At 35.9% G+C, this 23,061-nt stretch overlaps 1 protein-coding gene across 5 annotated transcripts in view; it reads right to left on the reverse strand.

The window, feature by feature from the left end:
- Positions 1-23,061, reverse strand: part of LOC126811164 (centrosomal protein of 164 kDa) — a 232,345-nt gene that overhangs the window by 78,780 nt on the left and 130,504 nt on the right. For 3 of the 5 annotated variants that reach the window (XM_056098523.1, XM_056098522.1, XM_056098524.1), the window contains exons 11-12: positions 21,202-21,398; positions 5,999-6,125 (exon numbers count right to left, since the gene is read on the reverse strand). In XM_056098523.1, the coding sequence (XP_055954498.1) occupies positions 5,999-6,125; positions 21,202-21,398 (324 nt within the window). The remainder of the gene's footprint in view (positions 1-5,998; positions 6,126-21,201; positions 21,399-23,061) is intronic. The other 2 variants (XM_056098525.1, XM_056098526.1) reach the window with 1 other exon arrangement.

Raw genomic sequence — 23,061 nt, forward strand, 5'->3', positions numbered from 1 at the left:
AATAATTCCCCAAGGGCAATAAATTTAACAAATGCAATTGCCGAACATTTATTTACTGATTTACGTCTGTTGAGTATGGTAGATTCAGTCTCATTCAAGAAAATTCTTCATATCGCAGAACCTCGATACGAAGTTCCAAGCCGAAAGGTGTTTTCAGATAAAATATTGCCACGCATGTACGACAGCACAAAGGAAAGGATAAAATGCGAAATGTCAAATGCCACAAGCACATCAATAACCACTGATGGATGGACATCTATTTCCACACATACCTATGTAACTGTCACGGTCCAATTTATGACAGATGACTTTCAAATGTCCTCCAAACAAGGGAACTACCCGGTTCTCACACGGCAGAACATTTAAACGAAGCTTTGAAAGTTTGTTTCCGTGAATGGGATATAGAACCTAGTTTTATTGTGACGGATAATGCCGCAAATATTGTGAAAGCTGTAAATCTATTAGGCCTACATACAGACTCGTCAGAAGAAAGCTTAAGTCAGTTTAAACATGCACCATGTATGGCACATACACTTAATCTAGCCGTTAAGAGTGGTCTAAAAAGTTGTAAACAAGTTAATGTAGTTTTAACTCGCTGTCGTCAACTAATTGCTTACTTTAAAAGAAGTCCCTTAGCAACAAATATTTTACATGAAAAACAGAAGATGTTAAACCTTCCCGAACATGGACTCATAATCGACGTCGAAACTCGTTGGAATAGCACTTTTGATATGCTCAAACGCATATGTGAGCAAACTGTGGCTGTTCATGCTTCACTCAATGACCCATCTTTAAAGAAGGATTGTCGCAATCTTGTCTTGGAAGGAACCGAGTACTCTTTGGCGGAAGATCTAATTAAACTTCTAGGAGTAATGAAGGAGGCCACTTTAATGGTGTCATCAGCTACCAATCCTAGTATATCCTTGATCTTGCCAATCCTAACGAAACTTAAAATACATCTCCAGCCATGCGATGAAGACAGTATAAGCATCAAAACCATCAAACAAAGTATGCTTGACAATTTGAATACACGTTACCAGCGGCCAGAACTGCGACGAATATTTGTTGTTGCATCATTGCTGGATTTAAAATATCGCAATATGGGATTTGCAGAATCACATGAAATTGAAGACGGCAAAGATCTTTTGAAAAAATTAGTACGCGATCTAATAAAGGACACGCCCAATTCATGTGCTCCGGTAACAACAGAAACAGGAGATGCCGACGATGGTCCCACAGTTTCAAAACGCCCCAAGAACGAGGATTCGGGGCTTTCATAACTCTTGGGTGACGATGAGTTAGCAAATGAAATTGGGTCAATGTCTCCATCAACTGAAGCATCCAAAGAAGTTTTCAATTTTTTAAACGAACCAAGGCTTAAGAATCAATCGTCATTAAACTGGTACAAATTAAACGGAGCACGATTTCCAAGAATATCTGTTCTTGCCAAAAAACTGTTATCTGTCCCTGCGGTTCCGAGTGAACGCGTGTTTAGCACGGCTGGTTTTATTGTTAATAAATCGAGAAACTGTTTGTTACCAGAAAATGTAGATAGACTTATATTTCTTAATAAAAACTACAAAAGTACCAGCAATTAGCTAGTGATATCAATATCATTATTTTCGCAATGTGAGATAAGATCGTTGTCCGCTAAGCGCAAGCATATGATATGTAACCAAATAAATGTAACAGTTATCTACCCTCATGGACTCTCTCTAGTAATGAAGATAAATAACTTCAATTTACTTTTGTTTGTTTTTTTTGCATTACGATTGAGTATGGACAGATTGTATAATATTAATAAATATAATGTGTTTAAATAAACAGTAATAAAGACTGAAGATGTTTTGGAATATTTTTATTATACAATACTATTATTAAACATGACTGTTGAAGAACAAATACAACAAACTAGTGGTAGCCAGTGTCGACCAACACAAATAACAGGTCGGTAAAGTTCGGATTTTTCCGGAAAAATGATAATCGATTATTATCGATAATCGCTGACAAATTCTTGCCGATAATCGATATTGAAATTTCATATCGATTCCCAGCCTTACCGACTGATACATGTTAATGTACATGTGTTCATCAAGGTTGACAGTGACTTCTGGCAATGTGTGCTTAAAAACAGGAGATGAGCATTTAATTCATTTGTGATTTAAATCCCAAGATATATTACTACAGGTGTTATTTACCGATTTACAATGCATTGTGTAACTTATTTGTCAGAATGGGAATAGCTATTTTAATGGACAAAACTTTCCCCCACGGTAAGACCAGCATCTATAAAATCTTTGAAATTTTCGTAATTTGAATGAGTTTGAAAGTCTTAGAAATGTCGAACATATTGACTAAGTGATGTATCAGTACAGCCATAACTCTGTTTATTTTATTATTTAAAAGCCTGCCAGTGTTTGATAATTGATATTTTTCAATATAAGTCAGTAAAATCTGCGTGTCTAACCGTGTTAAATTAACAAGCTGATATTCGACTACGTTATGACTGTGGTGCAATTGCACGATAAATAAACCTATTTCAAACCAGCTAGGGATGTGCTGACTGTACATGCGTGGAAAGTCTGACTTCTTAAATTTCGCTGTGGATCTGTCAAGCTAATTTCCGTGTCGGTTTAAAATAATCGCGAGGTCGGTGGTTTACTCATATTTGCGGAGGAAATTTAGAGTGGAATTTTGAGCGTGGCCAGAGCGGATTGATTAATTGGCACCCGCGATTTTTCATTTCCGCCTAGGCCCGACTTCGGGGAAATTTAGTACTTCCGCCAGACCTGTACTGCATTATCTGGGATGTGATTTACTGATTTCCAAATGTATAATTACCTGGGAAGTGATTTACCAATTTTTGATATATTTGTCAATGGCGGAATTACTATTTTGAATGGATAATAATACTACGACCACGGTAAGGTGCCTTTTTTAATATTCACCATTATTATTCGCACTTCATATGCAAATAATCGTAACCAAAATGAACCGATTGGATAGACGGCTCGTGGAAAAATAAACGATTCATCTAATAATTCAACACAGTAGATAAATTAAGCAGGTCTTATTTCTATACGCATCTCGGGGGAAATTGAACTACTCGTCTAATAAATAAACGCACTAGATAAGTAATGGTCGGCCATTTTTAAACCCCTCTCAGAGAAATTAAACGCTGTACCATTAAATTAAGCCATAGTACTAATTAAACCATTTTTGTAATTTTCAAACGTCTATTATCAATTATCAAACGATGTTTTGAAATTAAACAATATACCTAGTTTTTAGCACTATAACCCCCATTATAAACGATACCAGTTTTCCAGAGTAAAGTGTCCTCAAGATTTTTCAAAGTGATCAAGGGCCATAACTCTGGCAGTAATTATTAGAAATCGTTGAAAATCATTGGGTTTCTTCGTCTTATGACCTAACACTGTGTATAAATTTAAAGTCAATCGGATATTAACTTTAGCCTCTAGAGACCGCCGGACAGACGGACTGGGATGACAACAATATACGACCACATTTTCAAGTGAATCCAAATAAATATAAAGAGAGAGGATTCCAAAAACATTTGAATAACATAAACTTAGATGAGATCCAAGTCATAATAAACTTGATACGGTGACACCAGTAGTAGGAGTGGTTAAAAACAAAGTCATGGGTATCACAAAACCATCTTTGTGATACCCATGACTTTGTTTTTGGGATATAAACATATATTTTAAGTTCCACAAAATCGGATAAAAATTATGACCTCTATTACATGCTTATTATATTATTTGTGTAAAGAGGAGCTGCCATTTTGTCAGACAGTATCAGTCTGATTTCCATGAAATTTCAAACTCAACCATATGTATGGTGTAAGACTGATATATTTGAACGTTTTTTAAAATCAAACAAGCCAACAATGACGCTGATGTCACCTGCCGAAATCCCAAAATAAATAGATGACACATATTAATAGCACATTTATTTTTTTTCAAAAGTATCAAGCAATCAAACTGATTATCAACTATACACTAAGTTTCATCACTCTCTATCAGATGTAATAAAAGTTATCTTGTCCCAAAGCATCGACCAATGAAATTGCTTAGCTCTGCTTAGTTTTAGCTCGAAATGTTTATCATTGAACTCAGTCAAGACATTCACTAAATGAACATCTACATTAAGTTTAAACATTCTAACTCAATTAAATTGATATGTTTGAAAGTCTTGACGAATCAAATTGCTTATCTCTCCTTAGCCTAAGCAGAAAATTCTCATCATCGAACTTAGTCAAGGTAAATGATATAATGAATCAATACTCAAAGTTTCATCATTCTTACTTAATTAAAACCAAAGTTATTGTGCCCCAAAAGCATCAACCAATCAGATTGCTTATCTCTGCTTACCGTAAGCAGACAATGTTTATCATCGAACTCTATCAAGGCATTCACCTAATGAACGCTTACACCAAATTTGAACATTCTACCTCAATTAGCAGAAAATTCTCATCATTGAACTTAATCAAGGTAATGATATAATGAATCTATAGTCGTAGTTTCATCACTCTCACTTAATTAAAACCAAAGTTATCGTGCCCCAAAGCATCAACCAATCAGACTGCTTATCTCTGCTTACCCTAAGCAGACAATGTTTATCATCGAACTCCATCAAGGCATTCACCTAATGAACGCCTACACCAAGTTTGAACATTCTACCTCAATTAGAAAGAGAGTTATTGTGTTCCAAAGTCTCGACCAATCAAATTGCTTATCGCTCTGCTTACCCTGAGCAGAAAATCTTCATTACTGAACTTAGTCAAGGTATTGATGTAATGAAACTATACACCAAGTTTCATCACTCTCAGTTAGAACTAAAATTATCATGTCCCAAACCATCAACCAATTAAATTGCTTATCTCTGCTTACCCTAAGCAGAAAAGGCTCATCTTCAAACTCCATCAAGGCATTGACCTAATAAACACCTACACCAAGTTTGAACATTCTATATCAATTAGAATGAGAGTTATTGTGTTCCAAAAGGTGTGACGGACAGACAGACGGACGGACAAATCCATTTTAATATTCCCCTGCTTTCTTCAAAAGGTGGGGAACAATAAAAATTGTGACCATTAGAGGGCCCACAAGCTAAAAACATGATTTTTCGTACAATCACGGGCTATAATCCAGGAAGTTACAGTCCGATATTGAAAGGAACCTAGATCTTTGGGTTAGAAACATATGTTTTAAGTGTCATAAAAATTGTGACCTCAAGCTAAAAACATGATTTTTAGTACAAACAGGAGCCATAATCCATGTAGTTACGGTATATAAACCTATATTTCAAGTTTTGTGAAAATCATGACAAACAGAATGTGAACAGAGTGATGGAAGTCCGGACAGGGGCGACAACAATATATTCATATGAAAATGTGGGCGTATATAAAAAGTTAATATTGAGAGCTAATTAACTCGTCCCAATGTCATCCCTCTCAGGGATAGTAGAGGCCGAGAGAACATTTACTGCTGATCAATGTGGTGGGGGTTTATGTGAACTTATTCTCAATCTTCGAAATAACTTTCTTATCAAAAAGTCAGAGTATGTATATTGCACAAAGGTCAACTTTAAAAATAAATTATAGAGAATAAAAATATTGACAATGGAAAGTGCAAGACTTATTTTATAAGGAGGTATATCACTGGTAATGTGAAGTCACTTGACACCTGATGGATGCAATCATGTTTTAGCAAAAGAAGTTAACTGCAAAGAAAATTTGTTTAGCGTCATTTAGCTCTCCAATTGAGCACATTTATTGAGCGAACAAGTCAATGTAACCCGGGTATCATTTAGTCTTGTGTATTTAGCACTAATTTCTTTCACATTTGTTTGTTTTTAAACAAAGATTTGATATTGAATGAATGTGAAAGAAATTAGTACTAAATACACAAGATTAAATAATACCCAGATTACAGTGTAAGCCTCTGTGGATCAACCTAATTTATAGACCAACCTCTAATAATTCCAATTTAGCATTCTCCAATTCTCTATTCAATTTTTTTCTCATTTCCTCTACAGCTTTATCATTAGCTGTTCTATATATATGTTCCTCTTCTTTCAATCTCTCTGCGTCTGCTTGACTGCAATTTCATCAAATATAATTTTTATTGAGAAAATACTTTGTATATTTATATTTAATCTGTCTGAACTATAAAAGTAAAATTTTATATTAAAGGGACTAGTGATTTGCCGACATGGTTACTATTAGTTTTACCGATATCAGATGTTGAAAATAAAACATATCGGCTGATACAGATACAATTATCGATATTGACTCATTAAAAAATATTACCCATTAAAGTGCCTCGCATGACATGACAATTGATGTAGACAATTCTATCTTGGGAATTAAACACGAACATAACTGACTTGAAATCAGAGTAAAAACGGAAATGATTAAACCTAAAAAAGTTTATATACATTCATATTACATATTACATGCGTTGCGACCAGTGATGGGATTTCAAAATTTTCCTTGTCGGACATTTTACCGAAAATAAAGGGGCATAACGATATATAAGCAGACGGATTCATACCACCATTAAAAAACATGTGTCAACAAAATATTCAAATGTCGTACGTAATAACAATAGGTGAACCTCTCTATTTTTCATATTTAATTCCCGTACGGTAATCAAATTTATGTCAGTAACATTCCTTCAGCGTATGGCGTACGTGACTCATAGCACATAGCTTCATAGGTCCCAAATATTAGCGATTTTGCTACATTAATACTAAAATTAAATCTTGTATCACTGAATTATTGACCAAATTCCAACCATCCAGCATACAATTACCGATCGTATGCCATGGTTAATTTTAAGCACTAACTGTATGATCGAGTTTATGAGTTACCGGTGCCTCAAATATCGGCAAAATGGCTGTGTATCTTCTGATACTGATTTCTACTGATAGGCCACTTATCGGCCAATTACCAATGGTGAAACCGATAATCGGAACATCACTAAAAGGGACATAAGATCATAAAATTTGATTTAAATGAAGTACATTTTTTCATTTGTTGAGAAAAATACAAGTTTATACAAAGGGCTCTCACCATTATACTAGACCAAATGAACATGTACCTCTGCGTGAACTTTGCATCATACAAAGGGCCCTCATATTATTAGGTGGAAAAGTGATTTTGAGATTATGATTATACATTTGATTTTATTAGTTTATCAAGTAGATCTCATCATTCTTCTCCCAAAACTTTTTACAGATTCAAAATCGGATGAAAATTTCTTTTTATATGGAGGCTCAAAGTTGCGATTTTTGACTTTTAGCGGAAGAAAGGTTTTTTAACACCTTGAAAAAGTCATTTTTGGTGTTTTTTGCAAATGTCATATTTCATTTCATAGCAAACCTATCAAAAATGTAGATGTAAATTCACGAAATACAACTTTAAGGCTAATTATGTTTCGATTTTTACATTTTTGTAACAATTACTTTGATTTCCCAAGCAACTCCAAAATACATAGGTTTTCTCAAAAATTCTATTTTGTCAAAGTGATTTTGGTCAATTTTTTCAACAATCAGCGGCTGCCAGGAAGGCTACGCCTACATTTTCGAGAAATGGAAAGAGAACAAGCTAACAAGAAAGTGATTTTTCCTACTATCAAGGGCCATAATTCAGGAAATTGAAATTCAATATGCGCGAATATCGAAAGGAACTGAGATCTTCGTGTTATTAACTTACATTTCAAGTTTCAACAAAATCGGATAAAAATTGTGACCTCTATAGGGTCCACAACCTTGATATGCCATATTTTTACGCTATTTGAGAACGAACGGCGGCCATTTTGTCTGTCAATTTTGGGTTGATTTTCACGAAATTCAAATTCAGTCGTCCTTAGTGTTTAACAGTGATATAATAATACAGTTATTTAAATCGGATAAAAATTATGACCTCTATAGGGTCCACAAGCTAAAAACGCGATTTTTCGTACAATCAGGGGCCATATTTCAGGAAGTTACGGTCCGATATGCGCAAATATCGAAAGGAACCGAGATCTTTGGGTTTTAAACTTACATTTCAGGTTTCAACAAAATCGGATAAAAATTATAACCTCTATAAGGTCCCACAACCTTGATATACCATATTTTTACGCTATTTGAGAACGAATGGCGGCCATTTTGTCTGTCAATTTTGGGCAGATTTTCACATAATTCGAACTCAGCCAGCCTTAGGGTGTAACGGTGATATAATAATACGTTTTTTTAAAAGTGGATAAAAATTATGACCTCTATAACACGATTTTTCGTACAATCAGGGGCCATAATTCAGGAAGTTACAATTCGATATGCGCGAATATCGAAATGAACCGAGATCTTTGGGTTATAAACTTACATTTCAAGTTTCATCAAAATTGGATAAAAATTGTGACCTCTATAGGGTCCACAACCTTGATATACCATATTTTTATGCTATTTGAGAACGAAGGGCGGCCATTTTGTCTGTCACTTTTGGGCCGATTTTCGCGAAATTTGAACTCAACCGTCCTTAGGGTGTAACGGTGATATAATAATACGCTTTTTTAAATCGGATAAATATATGACTTCTATAGGGTCCACAAGCTAAAAACGCGATTTTTCGTACAATCAGGGGCCATAATTCAGGAAATTACGGTCCGATATGCGCGAATATCGAAAGGAACCGAGATCTTTGGGTAATAAATTTACATTTAAAGTTTCAACAAGATCAGATAAAAATTGTGACCTCTATAGGGTCCACAAGCTAAAAACGTGATTTTTCGTACAATCAGGGGCCATAATCCATGAAGTTTCGATCCGATACATGCCAATATCGAAAGCAGCCGAGATCTTTTGGGGATAAACCTATATTTCAAATTTCGTCAAAATCGGATAAGAATTGTGACCTGTAGAGAGTCCACAAACAATTGTGGACGGCTGGCCGGACGGACAGGGGCGATGGTATAATACGTCCACATGAAAATATGGGCGTATAAAAATTGTCTGGTCCATGTTATATCTGAAATATTGAACCTGGTTGTTATGCATTTTAAAATCTGTACCGGTAGCTGTCATGCAAGATTAACAGGGAAAAAAAGAGAAAAAATATTCATATGCCTTCTCTCGAGCAGGATATATGTTCATTTTTTTTAACAATTTTCCGCAGGAGCAAATTGCCTATTTTTGGGACATTAATAAAATAAGAAGGAATGGAGATACATAAGTCAAATTATGTGAACATGTCAAAAAGTTTGTGAATTTTTAAAATTACATACTTCTAATCCGCCATATATTATCAATTTTGGTTGTCATAGCAACCAAAATGAAAAAAAATGCAATTTTCAACCATTTTCAACGCTATTTACCATAACCCAAAAGGTGATCTCCACATTTTAAAGTAAGCAATTTAAAACATTTGAAACCCTATGCAATATCTAATTATATGGATTGTGTAAATTTGAGAAAAATATGAAGGAGTTTGAGTTGTTACCTAGCAACCACAGTTATTTTTTTTCCAAAAAGCATTATTTTCCAATAATCATGACATCAATATTAATAATTGTGTTATTTTAAAAACAGAAGCTATTGGGCAAGATTTTAAAGAATAAATAAAACCAAAATATTTATATGTCTTCTCCCAAGAGCTGGAAAGGAGTTCACTTTTGAAGAACATTCTGCAGTAGCTAATTGTCTATTTTGGCCATTATTAAGACATAAATAAAATATGAAGGAATTAAGATCTTGAAGAGAAATTTTGTTTACAAGTAAATATGTTTGTGAATTCTTAAAATTACTTATCTTCTTTACTCTTGTTATTACTTAATATTTGGTTGTTATAGCAACCAAAATGAAAACAAACCCCAACTAGCGGTTGCCATGCAAGATACGCCCACATTTTGCAAGAGATGGACAGAGAACAAGCTCAAAAAAAGAAGTGATTTTTTCGTACAGTCAAGGGCCATAATTCACAAAGTTATGATCCAATATGTGCGAATATCGAAAGGAACCAAGATCTTTGGGTTATCAATATGTATTTCAGGTTTCATCAAAATCGGATCAAAATTGTGACCTCTATAGGGTCCACAACCTTGATATACCATATTTTTATGCTATTTGAGAACGAACGGCGGCCATTTTGTTTGTCAATTTTGGGCCAATTTACACGAAATTCGAACTCCTTCGTCCTTAGGGTGTAACGGTGACATAATAATAGGTTTTTTTAAATCTGATAAAAATTATGACCTATATAGGGTCCACAAGCTAAAAACGTGATTTTTCCTACAATCAGGGACCATAATTCAGAAAGTTAAGGTCCGATATGCGCGAATATTGAAAGGAACCAAGATCTTTGGGTTATAAACTTACATTTCAAGTTTCAACAAAATCGGATAAAAATTGTGACCCCTATAGGGTCCACAACCTTGATATACCATATTTTTACGCTATTTGAGAACGAACGGCGGCCATTTTGTCTGTCAATTTTGGGCCGATTTTCAACGAAATTTGAACTCAGACGCCCTTAGGGTGTAACGGTGATATAATAATACGGGTTTTTAAATAGGATAAAAATTATGACTTCTACAGGGTACACAAGCTAAAAACGCGATTTTTAGAACAATCAGGGGCCATAATTCAGGAAGTTACAGTCCGATATGCGCGAATATCGAAAGGAACCGAGATCTTTGGGTTATAAACTTACATTTCAAGTTTCAACAAAATCGGATAAAAATTGTGACCTCTATAGGGTCCACAACCTTGATACCATATTTTTACTCTATTTGAGAACGAACGGCAGCCATTTTGTCTGTCAATTTTGGGCAGATTTTCACAAAATTCGAACTCAGTCGACCCTAGGGTGTGACGGTGATACAATAATACGTTTTTTTATATCAGATAAAAATTATGACCTCTATAGGGTCCACAAGCTAAAAACACGATTTTTCGTACAATCAGGGGCCATAATTCAGGAAGTTACGGTCCGATATGCGCGAAGATCATAAGGAACTGAGATCTTTGGGTTATAAACTTACATTTCAAGTTTCAACAAAATCGGATAGAAATTGTGACCTCTATAGGGTCCACAAGCTTGATATGCCATATTTTTACGCTATTTGAGAACGAACGGCGGCCATTTTGTCTGTCAATTTTGGGTTGATTTTCACGAAATTCAAATTCAGTCGTCCTTAGTGTTTAACAGTGATATAATAATACAGTTATAAAAATTGTGACCTATAGGGTCCACAACAATCAGGGGCCATAATTCAGGAAGTTACAGTCCAATATGCGCGAATATCGAAAGGAACCGAGATCTTTGGGTTATAAACTTACATTTCAAGTTTCATCAAAATCGGATCAAAATTCTGACCTCTATAGGGTCCACAACCTTGATATACGAACTCAGTCGTCCTTAGGGTGTAATGGTGATATAATAATACGGGTTTTTAAATCGGATAAAAATTATGACTTCTACAGGGTACACAAGCTAAAAACGCGATTTTTCGTACAATCAGGGGCCATAATTCAGGAAGTTACAGTGCGATATGCGCGAATATCGAAAGGAACCGAGATCTTTGGGTTATAAACTTACATTTCAAGTTTCAACAAAATCGAATAAAAATTGTGACCTCTATAGGGTCCACAACCTTGATACCATATTTTTACTCTATTTGAGAACGAACGGCAGCCATTTTGTCTGTCAATTTTGGGCCAAAATGACATTACTTCCGGTGATAATCAAAATCTTAAATTACTGGAATGAAATCGTAAATGGCATTAGGTATCACACGGTGAAAATAAATCGATTAATAATTGACACTTTTATGGACCAAAAACCTTGAAAAGTTTCCTGTTGAAAATCGTCTATTTCTCCGCAACTGAACAAGGTAGAAACCATTTTGTGATATCTATATGATCCTATGGGTTTATTCTATTAGTTGATTTGAATCAAATATCAAAATTTTAAACAAATAACAAATATGACTCATTTGAAAGAATCATTTGTTTCGAAGGCTATGAATACAGTTTTTGCCCAAATTACGTGATTTCCGGGTACATTGAAAATGTTAAATTGGTTTGATCTAGTTAAAATTGACATTACGCATCAAATGGTTTCACTTTTATGAAAATCCAATAATAATTGACTCTTTTACAGGCAAACTAGCGTAAATAGTAACTCATGCAAAATTGACCATTTCTCGACAACTGCTCATATTACAAACTAATTTTCACATACATTCTCTTCGTATGGATTATTGCTACAAGTTTATGAAAGTTGCAAAGAAATATTTTAAAACATGAAAAGCCTGAATGGGTTGTGAATAGCTCATTTTTTCACCTTTAAATCGAAATGACCCGAAAACGAAATTGAAATTAAAAAAACTGAGCCTGATGTTTTCTGCGCCTTTACAGGGCACTCCCTTTCAGTCATACCAGATTTGAAAAAAATAATATTTGCTTTCAAAAAGTGGTACCGAACTGTCAAAATTGTAGATTTTGCTAAATTTACATCACTTCCGTTGCCAAAAGGCAACTTTACCGGTAACAAAAAAAAATGACATTTTGGACCACGGAGCATATGAACTTTGTTTTATACAAAACAATAAAATATTAATCCAGGACTGAAAAACTAAATTAGCCAATGGGGGCCAAGGAAAAATACGGTGACATAAAAATATACATTAATAAAAAAGTTTTTCGTAAAAATTTAAATTTTCAAAATTTGGCGTCTGATATCTCCGAAGATTCGTCTAAAGAACCGTACGTATGTGCCTTGTCTCTGGCTATGTCAAAATGTATCCAATGTTAAAATCCGACGATTATTGTTAATTTTACGGCAATATTTCAAAAATCGTCAACTTCCGACGATTTCGGGCATTTCGCATTGTCACAGAACGTTCGAAATAGCTTTAATCTCTAAGTCACACCAACTTTCCAAGTAAAACGGAAGACATCGAATCGATCCGACAAGTAGTTTCTGAGATAAAATCAAATTGGAAAAAAAAAAAAAATAATAATAACTAGACCTGCATGGCAGTACTGAATCGGCTTTCAGGTAACCGACCTGAAGAAAGCATACGAAAGTCCATTCACTGAGCTATCGATCGATACTTTAGCTCTTTTGATCTGGTAATATCCAACGGAGAAATCGCGTTTTTGGCATAAATCTTTATTTTTACGCATTTTTTCAAAATATTGGATATCGTATCAACTACTTCCGGTTTACGTATCAATTTCGGGATAGTTTTAAAACGTGGCGTTGGCCTTTAACTTCCTGTACCAGAAGATTCAGAAACATCCATTGAGCAATTTTGAATAAAAAGAAAAATAGAAGAGCATTTTCAGTAATTTAATGATTTTTCAATTTTTTTCAAAGTTTGAGACTCTTTTTGGACCATTTATATCATTTCAATTTTACATTTGGATGCACACCCTAGACCACAACTCGCTAACCTCTAGATCCAATAGTCAATCCCCATATTATTCGAGAAATTATTAGATTTTCCAGCTTGGTTCTTACCTTGTGAAAAGTGTAAGGATGATGGATGGCCTGACAAAGGACAACATATAGTCAGAGGGGATGAGAAACCCAGGTCCTATGTACGCATTTGCTTGCACGTAACACAACCCAAAACAATTGGAATACTAAATAAGTTCCCTATGGCGCTGCTGTCCGGGCAAAAATCCTTCATACCACAATTTTCTAAACTGATTATCTATTTCTGGTAATGTACACCACTTTGATGCCACTTTCTACCTAAGCAGCTGTGGGGGTGCCAGTCACATATTTTAAGGAGGGGTGGGGGGTGGGGTGACCAAATGGTTAACGCGTCTGTATTCCATCATGAGGTCTATCATTGAATCGATTGGTGTGGATGTGCTATAGATTATACATGACAAGGACTAGTGCCTGTCCAATCTCCTGGGTTTCCTCCCACTGCGAAAGTTTCTGTCACGAAGTCAAAGTGCTGTGGAATCCAGAACCCTGCTGTACGTGACCAGGGCATAGGGTCATCTGGTTCCCCCCCACTGATAAAGACCCCAATGCAAAAGCATATTATTGAAATGAAGTTTAACCATAAGTTATGGCCAAAATGACCTATTTTGTGTCGATAGATGTTAAACCACATTTCTTCATCAGCCAAGTTGGTATAAGAAATAGATTTTCACGATTAGCTATTATACACGTGAAATAACAATGGTCTGTCATTGCATCAAGTCGCGTAGTCTCCGACACCCACAACATCCTAATCGTCAACATACGTGAGGGGTTTTAGACGGTTGTCAATATTTCACGAAAAGTTCCCTTACCCATGCTTAACTGGGAGTTGTTTTTTTTAGATGGTTGATTATCCAATATATTTGGAGGCAGACCACTATTAATTTCTCCAATGTTGAATCACTGATGTTCTACATGCAGTAGCCCATTCCCTAAATTTCGCCGAGAACTTCCCTTACAGCACAGCTAGTATGACATTATGGGATCATCAGAGTACTGAATTTGTACAAGGGTTGACCACCAAAATTTCAATTCACTGATATTCATAGCAGACTGGGGACAGAATATCATGACCGTATTAGTGCAAAAACAAAAGAACGCTTCTCGACTTGGTGTATTATTACGCCATAAAAGTCTCAAACCAGGCAGAAAATAGAAATTTAATACCTCTTCATCAATTCTACACCCAAATGTCAATACAGATAGGCAATCAAAATGGCAAAAAAAGAAACGAGAAGGACACCAAATCAGGCAGAACATAGATATTCAATACCTCTTCATCAATTCTACACCAAAATGTCAATACAGATAGGCAAACAATATGCCATAAAAGGAGGGAGAAAAATATATCTAAAAATAACCGGCACTACCGAGATATGCAAAATTAATAGTGTTCTGCATCCATCTAGCCACATCAGCTACCAAACGATAATTTACTTCTTTTGATTCAATGACACCCGACGGAGAAATCTTGATTTTCGCCAGAGTACCAATCTTTTACTGTTTTTTTTCTCAAAATATCGGATATGTAACGATATTTAGCAAATAATTGCTAGTCCGAGTCCAATTTGTTAGGAGTGGTTACCTCCCTTATACCGTTACAAGCGTTATCATTAATATCAATCATATAGCGATTTTTCGACTTTTTTTCAAAGATTGGAGCCCTTTTTAGACCGTTTATGCTTTATTGACCCTTTTAGATTTGCATTCACACCCTAAACCACTGTTAGGACCCTAAGTAACCGAAGTTTAAGAAACAAATTTAGAGTAGTTTTCATGATAAAAGTGTCTGAATAGGCTCTAAAAAGGAAAATTCTAGATTTTCAGCGTCCCATAATCTATTGCCTTACGCATCGAATTTGTATCATTTGGATGTCATAAGAATGTCCATTATTCGGGCTATCCAATGAGACTTTATTTGTTTAGATTTGGTGAAATTCAAAGTTGAAATCACGTTTTTGGCAAAAAATCTTCATTTTTTTGCATTTTTTTTTCGAAATATCAGATATTTTTTCGACTACTTCCGGTTTTTGGATCATTGTCGGGATAGCTTTAACAAGTTGTATAGATACTTAACTTCCTGTGCCAGAAGTGTTAGAAACATCCACTTAGTAGTTTTCAAGAAAAAGATAAATAAAAGAGCATTATGGATAAAAATGATTACCACTTAACAGTTTCCAACTTACTGCAAGATACTACCACCTATCGCAGAATAAGGAAAGACCCAACAAGCACCTTAAGTAAAGAACATGCTAAAACCCTAAACGAACTTAAAGAAAAGAACCAAATTGACAACAATCTTTTTTATCAACTGCGACCTAACCACCCCCGTCCGCCTTATGCGAGAGCCACCATAAAAATACATAAAGATCAATACATCAATTTTAAATCCAAACCAATCCACTAAAGTTAAAGCAGCTATCATCTCAACCCTCGCCCACAGAGCTAAGAAAATCTGCAACCCGGAACTCCTCAATAAAGAACTAGAACATATAAAACACACATTCTGTAATCTCAACCAATATCCCGAACAGTTAGTTAAGAAAGTCATCAATTCAGCCACTAGCAATGAACCTAAACCAGCCAAGACTAACCAAGATTCACAAATTCGCATCTCCATTCCATTCCACAACAAGCTATCCTACCAAATCCAGAGACTCCTTAAGCCAGCAGGAATAGATACCAGCTTCTACACTGGTACAACAATAAAAGATATCCTTAGCGCTAATGGTAAATGCCGACCAACCATACCTATCCAACCAAAGGGATTTGTGTACCAGATTACCTGCTCCTGTAAGGAAATATACATAGGTGAAACTAAACGGCCATTAGATATCCGCCTCAAAGAGCACCAGTCCAAAGGCACCACCAATGACTCGACTGTATCAGAACACCTGAAAAATAATCCACGCCACAGAGTGAACTGGTCAGCTGTAAATACCCTTAACAACAATATCAACCAAAAGAAAACCCGTAGATTAATGGAGGCCGTCCAAATAAAGAGACATCAACCAGAACTAAATAGAGATAGTGGTATATATATCCCCAGAGCCTATGATGAATTAATCACAAATAGACCAAAACCAGGAAATTAACATAGACGTTAACCCCACATCCATATAACTATTTACCCCACAAGGGGTATTACTTATTTCAAGCTATTTAGTTTAATGTATCACACATTGTTACATTTAATATGTAGCACACAAGAATTATTGATGACATCACTTCTTGAGGGTACACTCATAACATTATATAGGACATTTATTAAGCTGTTTCTGTAAATATATGTATACTGTTGTACGGCTAGGTATTATAATCACATAAGAGTCAATTTAATGGCGTTTCTAGGTTGTCTATAGTTAAGGTAATTTATCACACATCTAGGGTTTTAACCCCATATTAATTAAGTGGTTTCCATCTATGTGTACATTACATTTTATGTTTATACTAATGATATGGTTTCATCATCAAGATCAAAGGTCACTGTTCTCCTAATTTATGGTTTCATTGAATGTTTTGATTGTATATTGTGTATATGTATCAGTATCAGTATCAGTGGGGAGCTCGTGATAAATGAACACGACCCCCCAGTGATCGCCTCTTGGACGCTCCCTATACCGCCGGTTAATCTAGATCTACTACAGAAAACCGACAAGAAAAACAACCCCAATGCTGCACGTGCTTTCTCTCTAGAACACCTGGAAGACAACTGGCCATCTGATGACTGGGACCATGTGTACACGGATGGCTCACGCAATCCTGAAAGGGGCACCAGCTCGTTTGGAATATACCTGCCAAACGGGGAACAGGGAATAAGCAGGAAACTGCCCAATAACTGTTCGGTGTACACTGCAGAGCTTGTGGCCATTCGTGACGCTATATCATGGATTTCCCATCAAAAGACTAGTAAGTTCGTCATTCCAAGCGACTCTCTGAGAAGTCTGATTTCAATCCAAAATGACAACTCGGACTCAAGACCAGAAGTCATTTTGGAAATCAGGCAGCTGTACCAGAGGGTTTTAGAGAAGGGAAGCAAAGTAGAACTTGTGTGGATTCCATCACATGTCAACATTAGAGGAAACGAGGAGGCAGATCGACTCGCCAATGAAGGTCTCAAGGACACAGCACCACTCTACAGTATGGTCAAAAGACACGTCAATTCAATCTGGGAATTAAATCTCGTTGAACTTGACACATACAGATTCCGGCTGGATGACAAGATCTACACAAAGACAACACTCAATCACCCTAGAAGAGATATTTGTAGACTTATATCGAAGCTAAGGGTGAAAGAGCGGCTGCGAGACTACAAACACCAAGTCATCATCTGTGAGTGCGGAGAAGAATGTACCGCCAACCATGTCCTGGTAGACTGCGAGGTATACGAGGAGGAGAGAAGGGAACTAGTGAGAACAATGGAGACCAACAACATACCATTCAACACTAAGAACCTATTCTTCCCGAGACCAGATCTGAAACTGCAAATCTTCGAACAAATCCACGCCCTAATGGACACAGTTGGACTAAGTAGAATAGTGAAGTAAGAGGGGGTCACGGTTAGACGGGCCCGGCATCTAAACACTAAACTACATAGGGGATTTATACCAAACTGGCAGGATAGTGGAGTAAGGGGGAGTCACGATCAGACGGACTCGGCATCTAAACACTATTCCACCAAAAACAGACACCAAACCTACAGAGTGGGATAGTGGAGTAAGGGGAGGTCACGATAAGACGGGCCTGGCACCTAAACACAAACACCACAAAGATGACATCTACCAAACTAGCAGGATAGTGGAGTAAGGGGGAGTTACGGTCAGACGAACTTGGCACCTAAACACTATTCCGCAAATAAAACTGACACCAAACCCAGAGAGTGGGACATTGGAGTAAGGGGAGGCCACGATAAGACGGGCCTGGCACCTAAACACTAACCCCAAACGATGACATCTACCAATCCAGAAGCAGACGAGATCATCTACCAAACGATATGTTTTGTATTAAATAAAGGGAAGAATTTCCCACTAAACCAAACCCATGGCCTAAGGCCAAATGGAAAGATTGCAAAATCATATTCTAAAAAACAGGAATCAGCTTCGGCTCTCCTATGTCTTTTCTGCGATATCACTTATGTGGAAGCAGACGTTAAACACCAAGATCGAACGAACGTCTGTATCAGTATTGTGCTTGATAACGACAAGAGAATCATTGTTGAAACGTAGCTTTATAGAAATATAGTAATTGTTATCCATAGAACTGTTGTGTTTATTTTAGCATTTTCAATAATTTCACTATTTTTCAACGTTTTTCAAAGATTGAGGCCATTTTTGGACCACCTATATTATTTCAATGCTTTTATTTTTGGATTCACACCCTAGACCACCGATAGGACTCTGATTAAGAAAAGTTTAAGAAAAATCGTTGGCGTCGTTTTCGAGAAAAAGGCGTCTCAGAATGCACCAAAACAGAAAATACTAGATTTTCCGCGTACCATAATTTATTTCCTAACCATCGAATTCGTATCATTTAGAGGTCATAAGATAGTCTATTCATGGGACTATCCGACAACACTTTAATTGTTTTGGTCCGCTAATATCTGATGGAGAATTCGAGTTTTTAACAAGAGCGCCATTTTTTTCGTTTTTTAAACTACTTCCGGTATACGAATCATTGTCGGGTAGTTTTAACATCCGGTTTTGGAACTTGAATTGGTACAGGGCTTTATAATGATATACTAAATTAACCGATCAGAAAATATCCCCCTGAGAAATCCTATGTTCAGAAGTGCCAAAAATGCAAAAATGTCAAAATATCGAAAATTAAATTTCAATAACTGACTACATATTATACATGGTTAGAATCGCTATAAGGTCAGGTTTTTCAATTTATAACTTTTTTTTGAAAATCTGTTAAAATAAACAAATAATAGAGATAATACCCAACGATACATTAATTTGTTTAATCCGTTGAAATTGGACGGAGAAATCCTGTTTTTCCCAAAAGCACGCATTTTTTGCCTTTTTTTCAAAATATCGAGCATTATTCCGGTTTACGGATCGTTGTTGAATTTTGTTTATCCAACGGTCTGACAATATGGCTTTACAATCCAGAGTTTCAGAAAGATCGATTGATGCTTTCAAAACAATAAAAGGGTTGGAAAATGGGCAGAAAATTCGAAAAAAATCGAAAAATAAAGGGCAATAACTCGGAATGAAACTTATATTACTGGAATCGGAAGGACTTCAGGTATCCAAAAATGTAGGTCAAATTAGAAAATTTTGAAAAATAACAAAAATTGAATAATTCAGTGAACAGTGAATTTATGATTTCAGAGCATTAAAACATTTGTCAATGTTAAGGAATTTTTCAATTCTTGAAAAATGTTTGGTGTTAAAATTAGAGACGTGTGGTAGTTGGGAGGAAATTTCCGTTTGATTTTATATCCTGTCAAGTGGTTGTAAAAGTGCGCGAATATGAGTCACGTGATGTAAAAACAGTCAACCTTGCGAAAGGCGTGAAAAAAAATGGAATTAAACTATCGTTATTTATTTTCGGGCAAGTCCTTTAATGATAGAACATAACCCATACTTTATAAATAAACATCGGAGTTGCATTTCGACGTAATTTACCACGAATATGAGTCTTAGGAACATGGAATACATTTTTGTTGTCGTGTTGAAATGACGTCATAACAAGGCAAAATTACGCGATTTATTTTTGACAAAATTGCTCATTGTATATCATTTTCAAATATTCGGCGAGGTCACTTAACATGCTCTGATTTTGTTGATTTTAGTAGCATCGAAACGGAAATAAAACAAACTTTCGATCGGTCGGGGGTGCTATATTGGTAAATTGCCTCCAAAAACGATTTTGTGAATTGAAGCGATCAACTTAAAAAAAAGCATGGTATTTCGAAATGCCAACAAAGCATCCACAACCGATCGTAATATCGTTCAATTATCTTTCTAATAATATTAAAATCAAAAAGAAATATTAATAATGAGTGACCTCGCCGAGCATTTGAAGTGGGGTACCCTCATTTAAAAACGTGACAAATGCCAACAAAGCATCGAAATGCCAACAAAGCATCGAAATGCCAACAAAGCATCCACGACCGATCGTAAGATCGTTCAATTATCTTTCTAATGATATTAAAATCAAAAAGAAATATTAATAATGAGTGACCTCACCGAGCATTTGAAGTGGGGTACCCTCATTTAAAAACGTGACAAAATTTTTCTGCGTAACGGCAAAACACGGGAAATTGACGTTTATGAAAGAAATAAAACGAACACGTATACAAAAATTATATAAAACAAAGAACAGGAAAGATTCAGTAGTCACCGGTTTGATGTTAAGTTCAAAAAAGGTTACAAACCCGGAAAAAAAAAACTTTCTTCCAACGCGGGCAATGGAGCTGTGACACCTAATATTATACTAGACCAAATGAACATGTACCTCTGCATGAATTTTACGTCATAGCCTTTGAAGTTAACAAGTCACAGTGTACATGAAGACGGCAGCCTTAAAGGTTTCCCCTCTTCCTAAACAACTATTTTTACCTGACTATTAGTATTACTATAGGGGGGCTTTGTATCTATCAATAACTGAGTTATAGTTCATTAAATGATGTTCTTACTTTTGATTCTACAATTAAGCCACCAGTGTTAAGTTAGTCTTACCTTTCAGCAGCATTTGCCAATTTTTCAGATCGTCTAATTCTGTCATCATCTACCAATGGACTGATTTTACCAGCATCATCACCTCTAGCTGTTGATTTCAATGATAATGTACCTTCCAGGTCTTTCTCCCATGATCCTCTCAATTCAGGCTCTAACTCTCTAATTCGGTCTGATAAATTCTTATCAATACCAAAATCCTACAACACAAAACATTATTTTTTGTATAATTAAAACAGTAAGCACATGAAACCCCAAATTGCTGCAGTTAAGCTGATGAGATTGTGCTATCAATAACAGTTGGTTAGTCATCTTCACCATGCCATGGTTACCATGGTATTACAACATTCAATAGATCCCTTGACTGGGCTTTTCTGTAAATTTCTGCTGACAGGTTTAAGTTAGTTTAACCAATCAGGTGCCCTGTTACATTAAATACACCAGTGATTCTTAGTAAAGTAACCGACTGTTTAATCACGAGAATGAAGTGTAAGGTACATGTAGCGTTAAACAACACATCTGTATTAACCAGCGGCTGCCAGGCAGGATACGCCCACATTTTCAACAGATGGATAGAGAACAAGCTAAAAAGAAAGTGATTTTTCCTACAATCAAGGGCCATAATTCAGAAAATTACAATTCGTTATGCGTAAATATAGAAAGGAACCAAGATCTTTGGGTTATAAACTTACATTTCAAGTTTCAACAAAATTGGATAACCAGCGGCTGCCAGGCAGGATACGCCCAAAATTTTGAGAGATGGATAGAGAACAAGCTAACAAGAAAGTGATTTTTCCTACAATCAAGGGCCATAATTCAGGAAATTACAATTCGATATGCGCAAATATCGAAAGGAACTGAGATCATTGTGTTATAAACTTACATTTCAAGTTTCAATAAAAATTGTGACCTCTATAGGGTCCACAACCTTGATATACCATATGTTTACACTATTTGAGACCGAACGGCAGCCATTTTGTCGGTCAATTTTCACGAAATTCGAACTCCGCTATCCTTAGGGTGTAACGGTGACATAATAATACGTTTTTTTAAATCGGATAAAAATTATGACCTCTATAGAGTCCACAAGCTAAAAACGCAATTTTTTGTACAATCAGGGGCCATAATTCAGGAAGTTACGGTCCGATATGTGCGAATATCGAAAGGAACCGAGATCTTTGGGTTATAAACTTACATTTCAAGTTTCAACAAAATCAGATAAAAATTGTGACCTCTATAGGGTCCACAACCTTGATATACCATATTCTTAAGCTATTTGAGAACGAACGGGAGCCATTTTCTCTGTCAATTTTGGGCCGATTCGAACTCAGTCGTCCTTAGGGTGTAAAGGTGATATAATAATACGTTTTTTTAAATCGGATAAAAATCATGACCTCTATAGGGTCCACAAGCTAAAAACTTGATTTTTCGTACAATCAGGGACCATAATTCAGGAAGTTACGGTCCGATATGCGTGAATATCGAAAGGATCTGAGATTTTTGGGTTATAAACTTACCTTTCAAGTTTCAACAAAATCGGATAAAAATTGTGACCTCTATAGGGTCCACAAGCTAAAAACGTGATTTTTCGTACAAACAGGGGCCATAATCCATGAAGTTTCGATTCGATACATGCCAATATCGAAAGCAGCCGAGATCTTTTGGAGATAAACCTATATTTCAAGTTTCGTCAAAATCGGATAAGAATTGTGACCTCTAGAGTGTCCACAAACAAATTGTGGACGGACGGACGGACAGGGGCGACGGCATAATACGTCCACATGAAAATGTGGGCGTATAAAAATTGTGACCTCTATAGTGTCCACAAGCTAAAAACGTGATTTTTCGTACAAACAGGGGCCA

This window comes from Patella vulgata, chromosome 2, assembly GCF_932274485.2.
Source record: "Patella vulgata chromosome 2, xgPatVulg1.2, whole genome shotgun sequence".
Taxonomy (NCBI): domain Eukaryota; kingdom Metazoa; phylum Mollusca; class Gastropoda; family Patellidae; genus Patella; species Patella vulgata.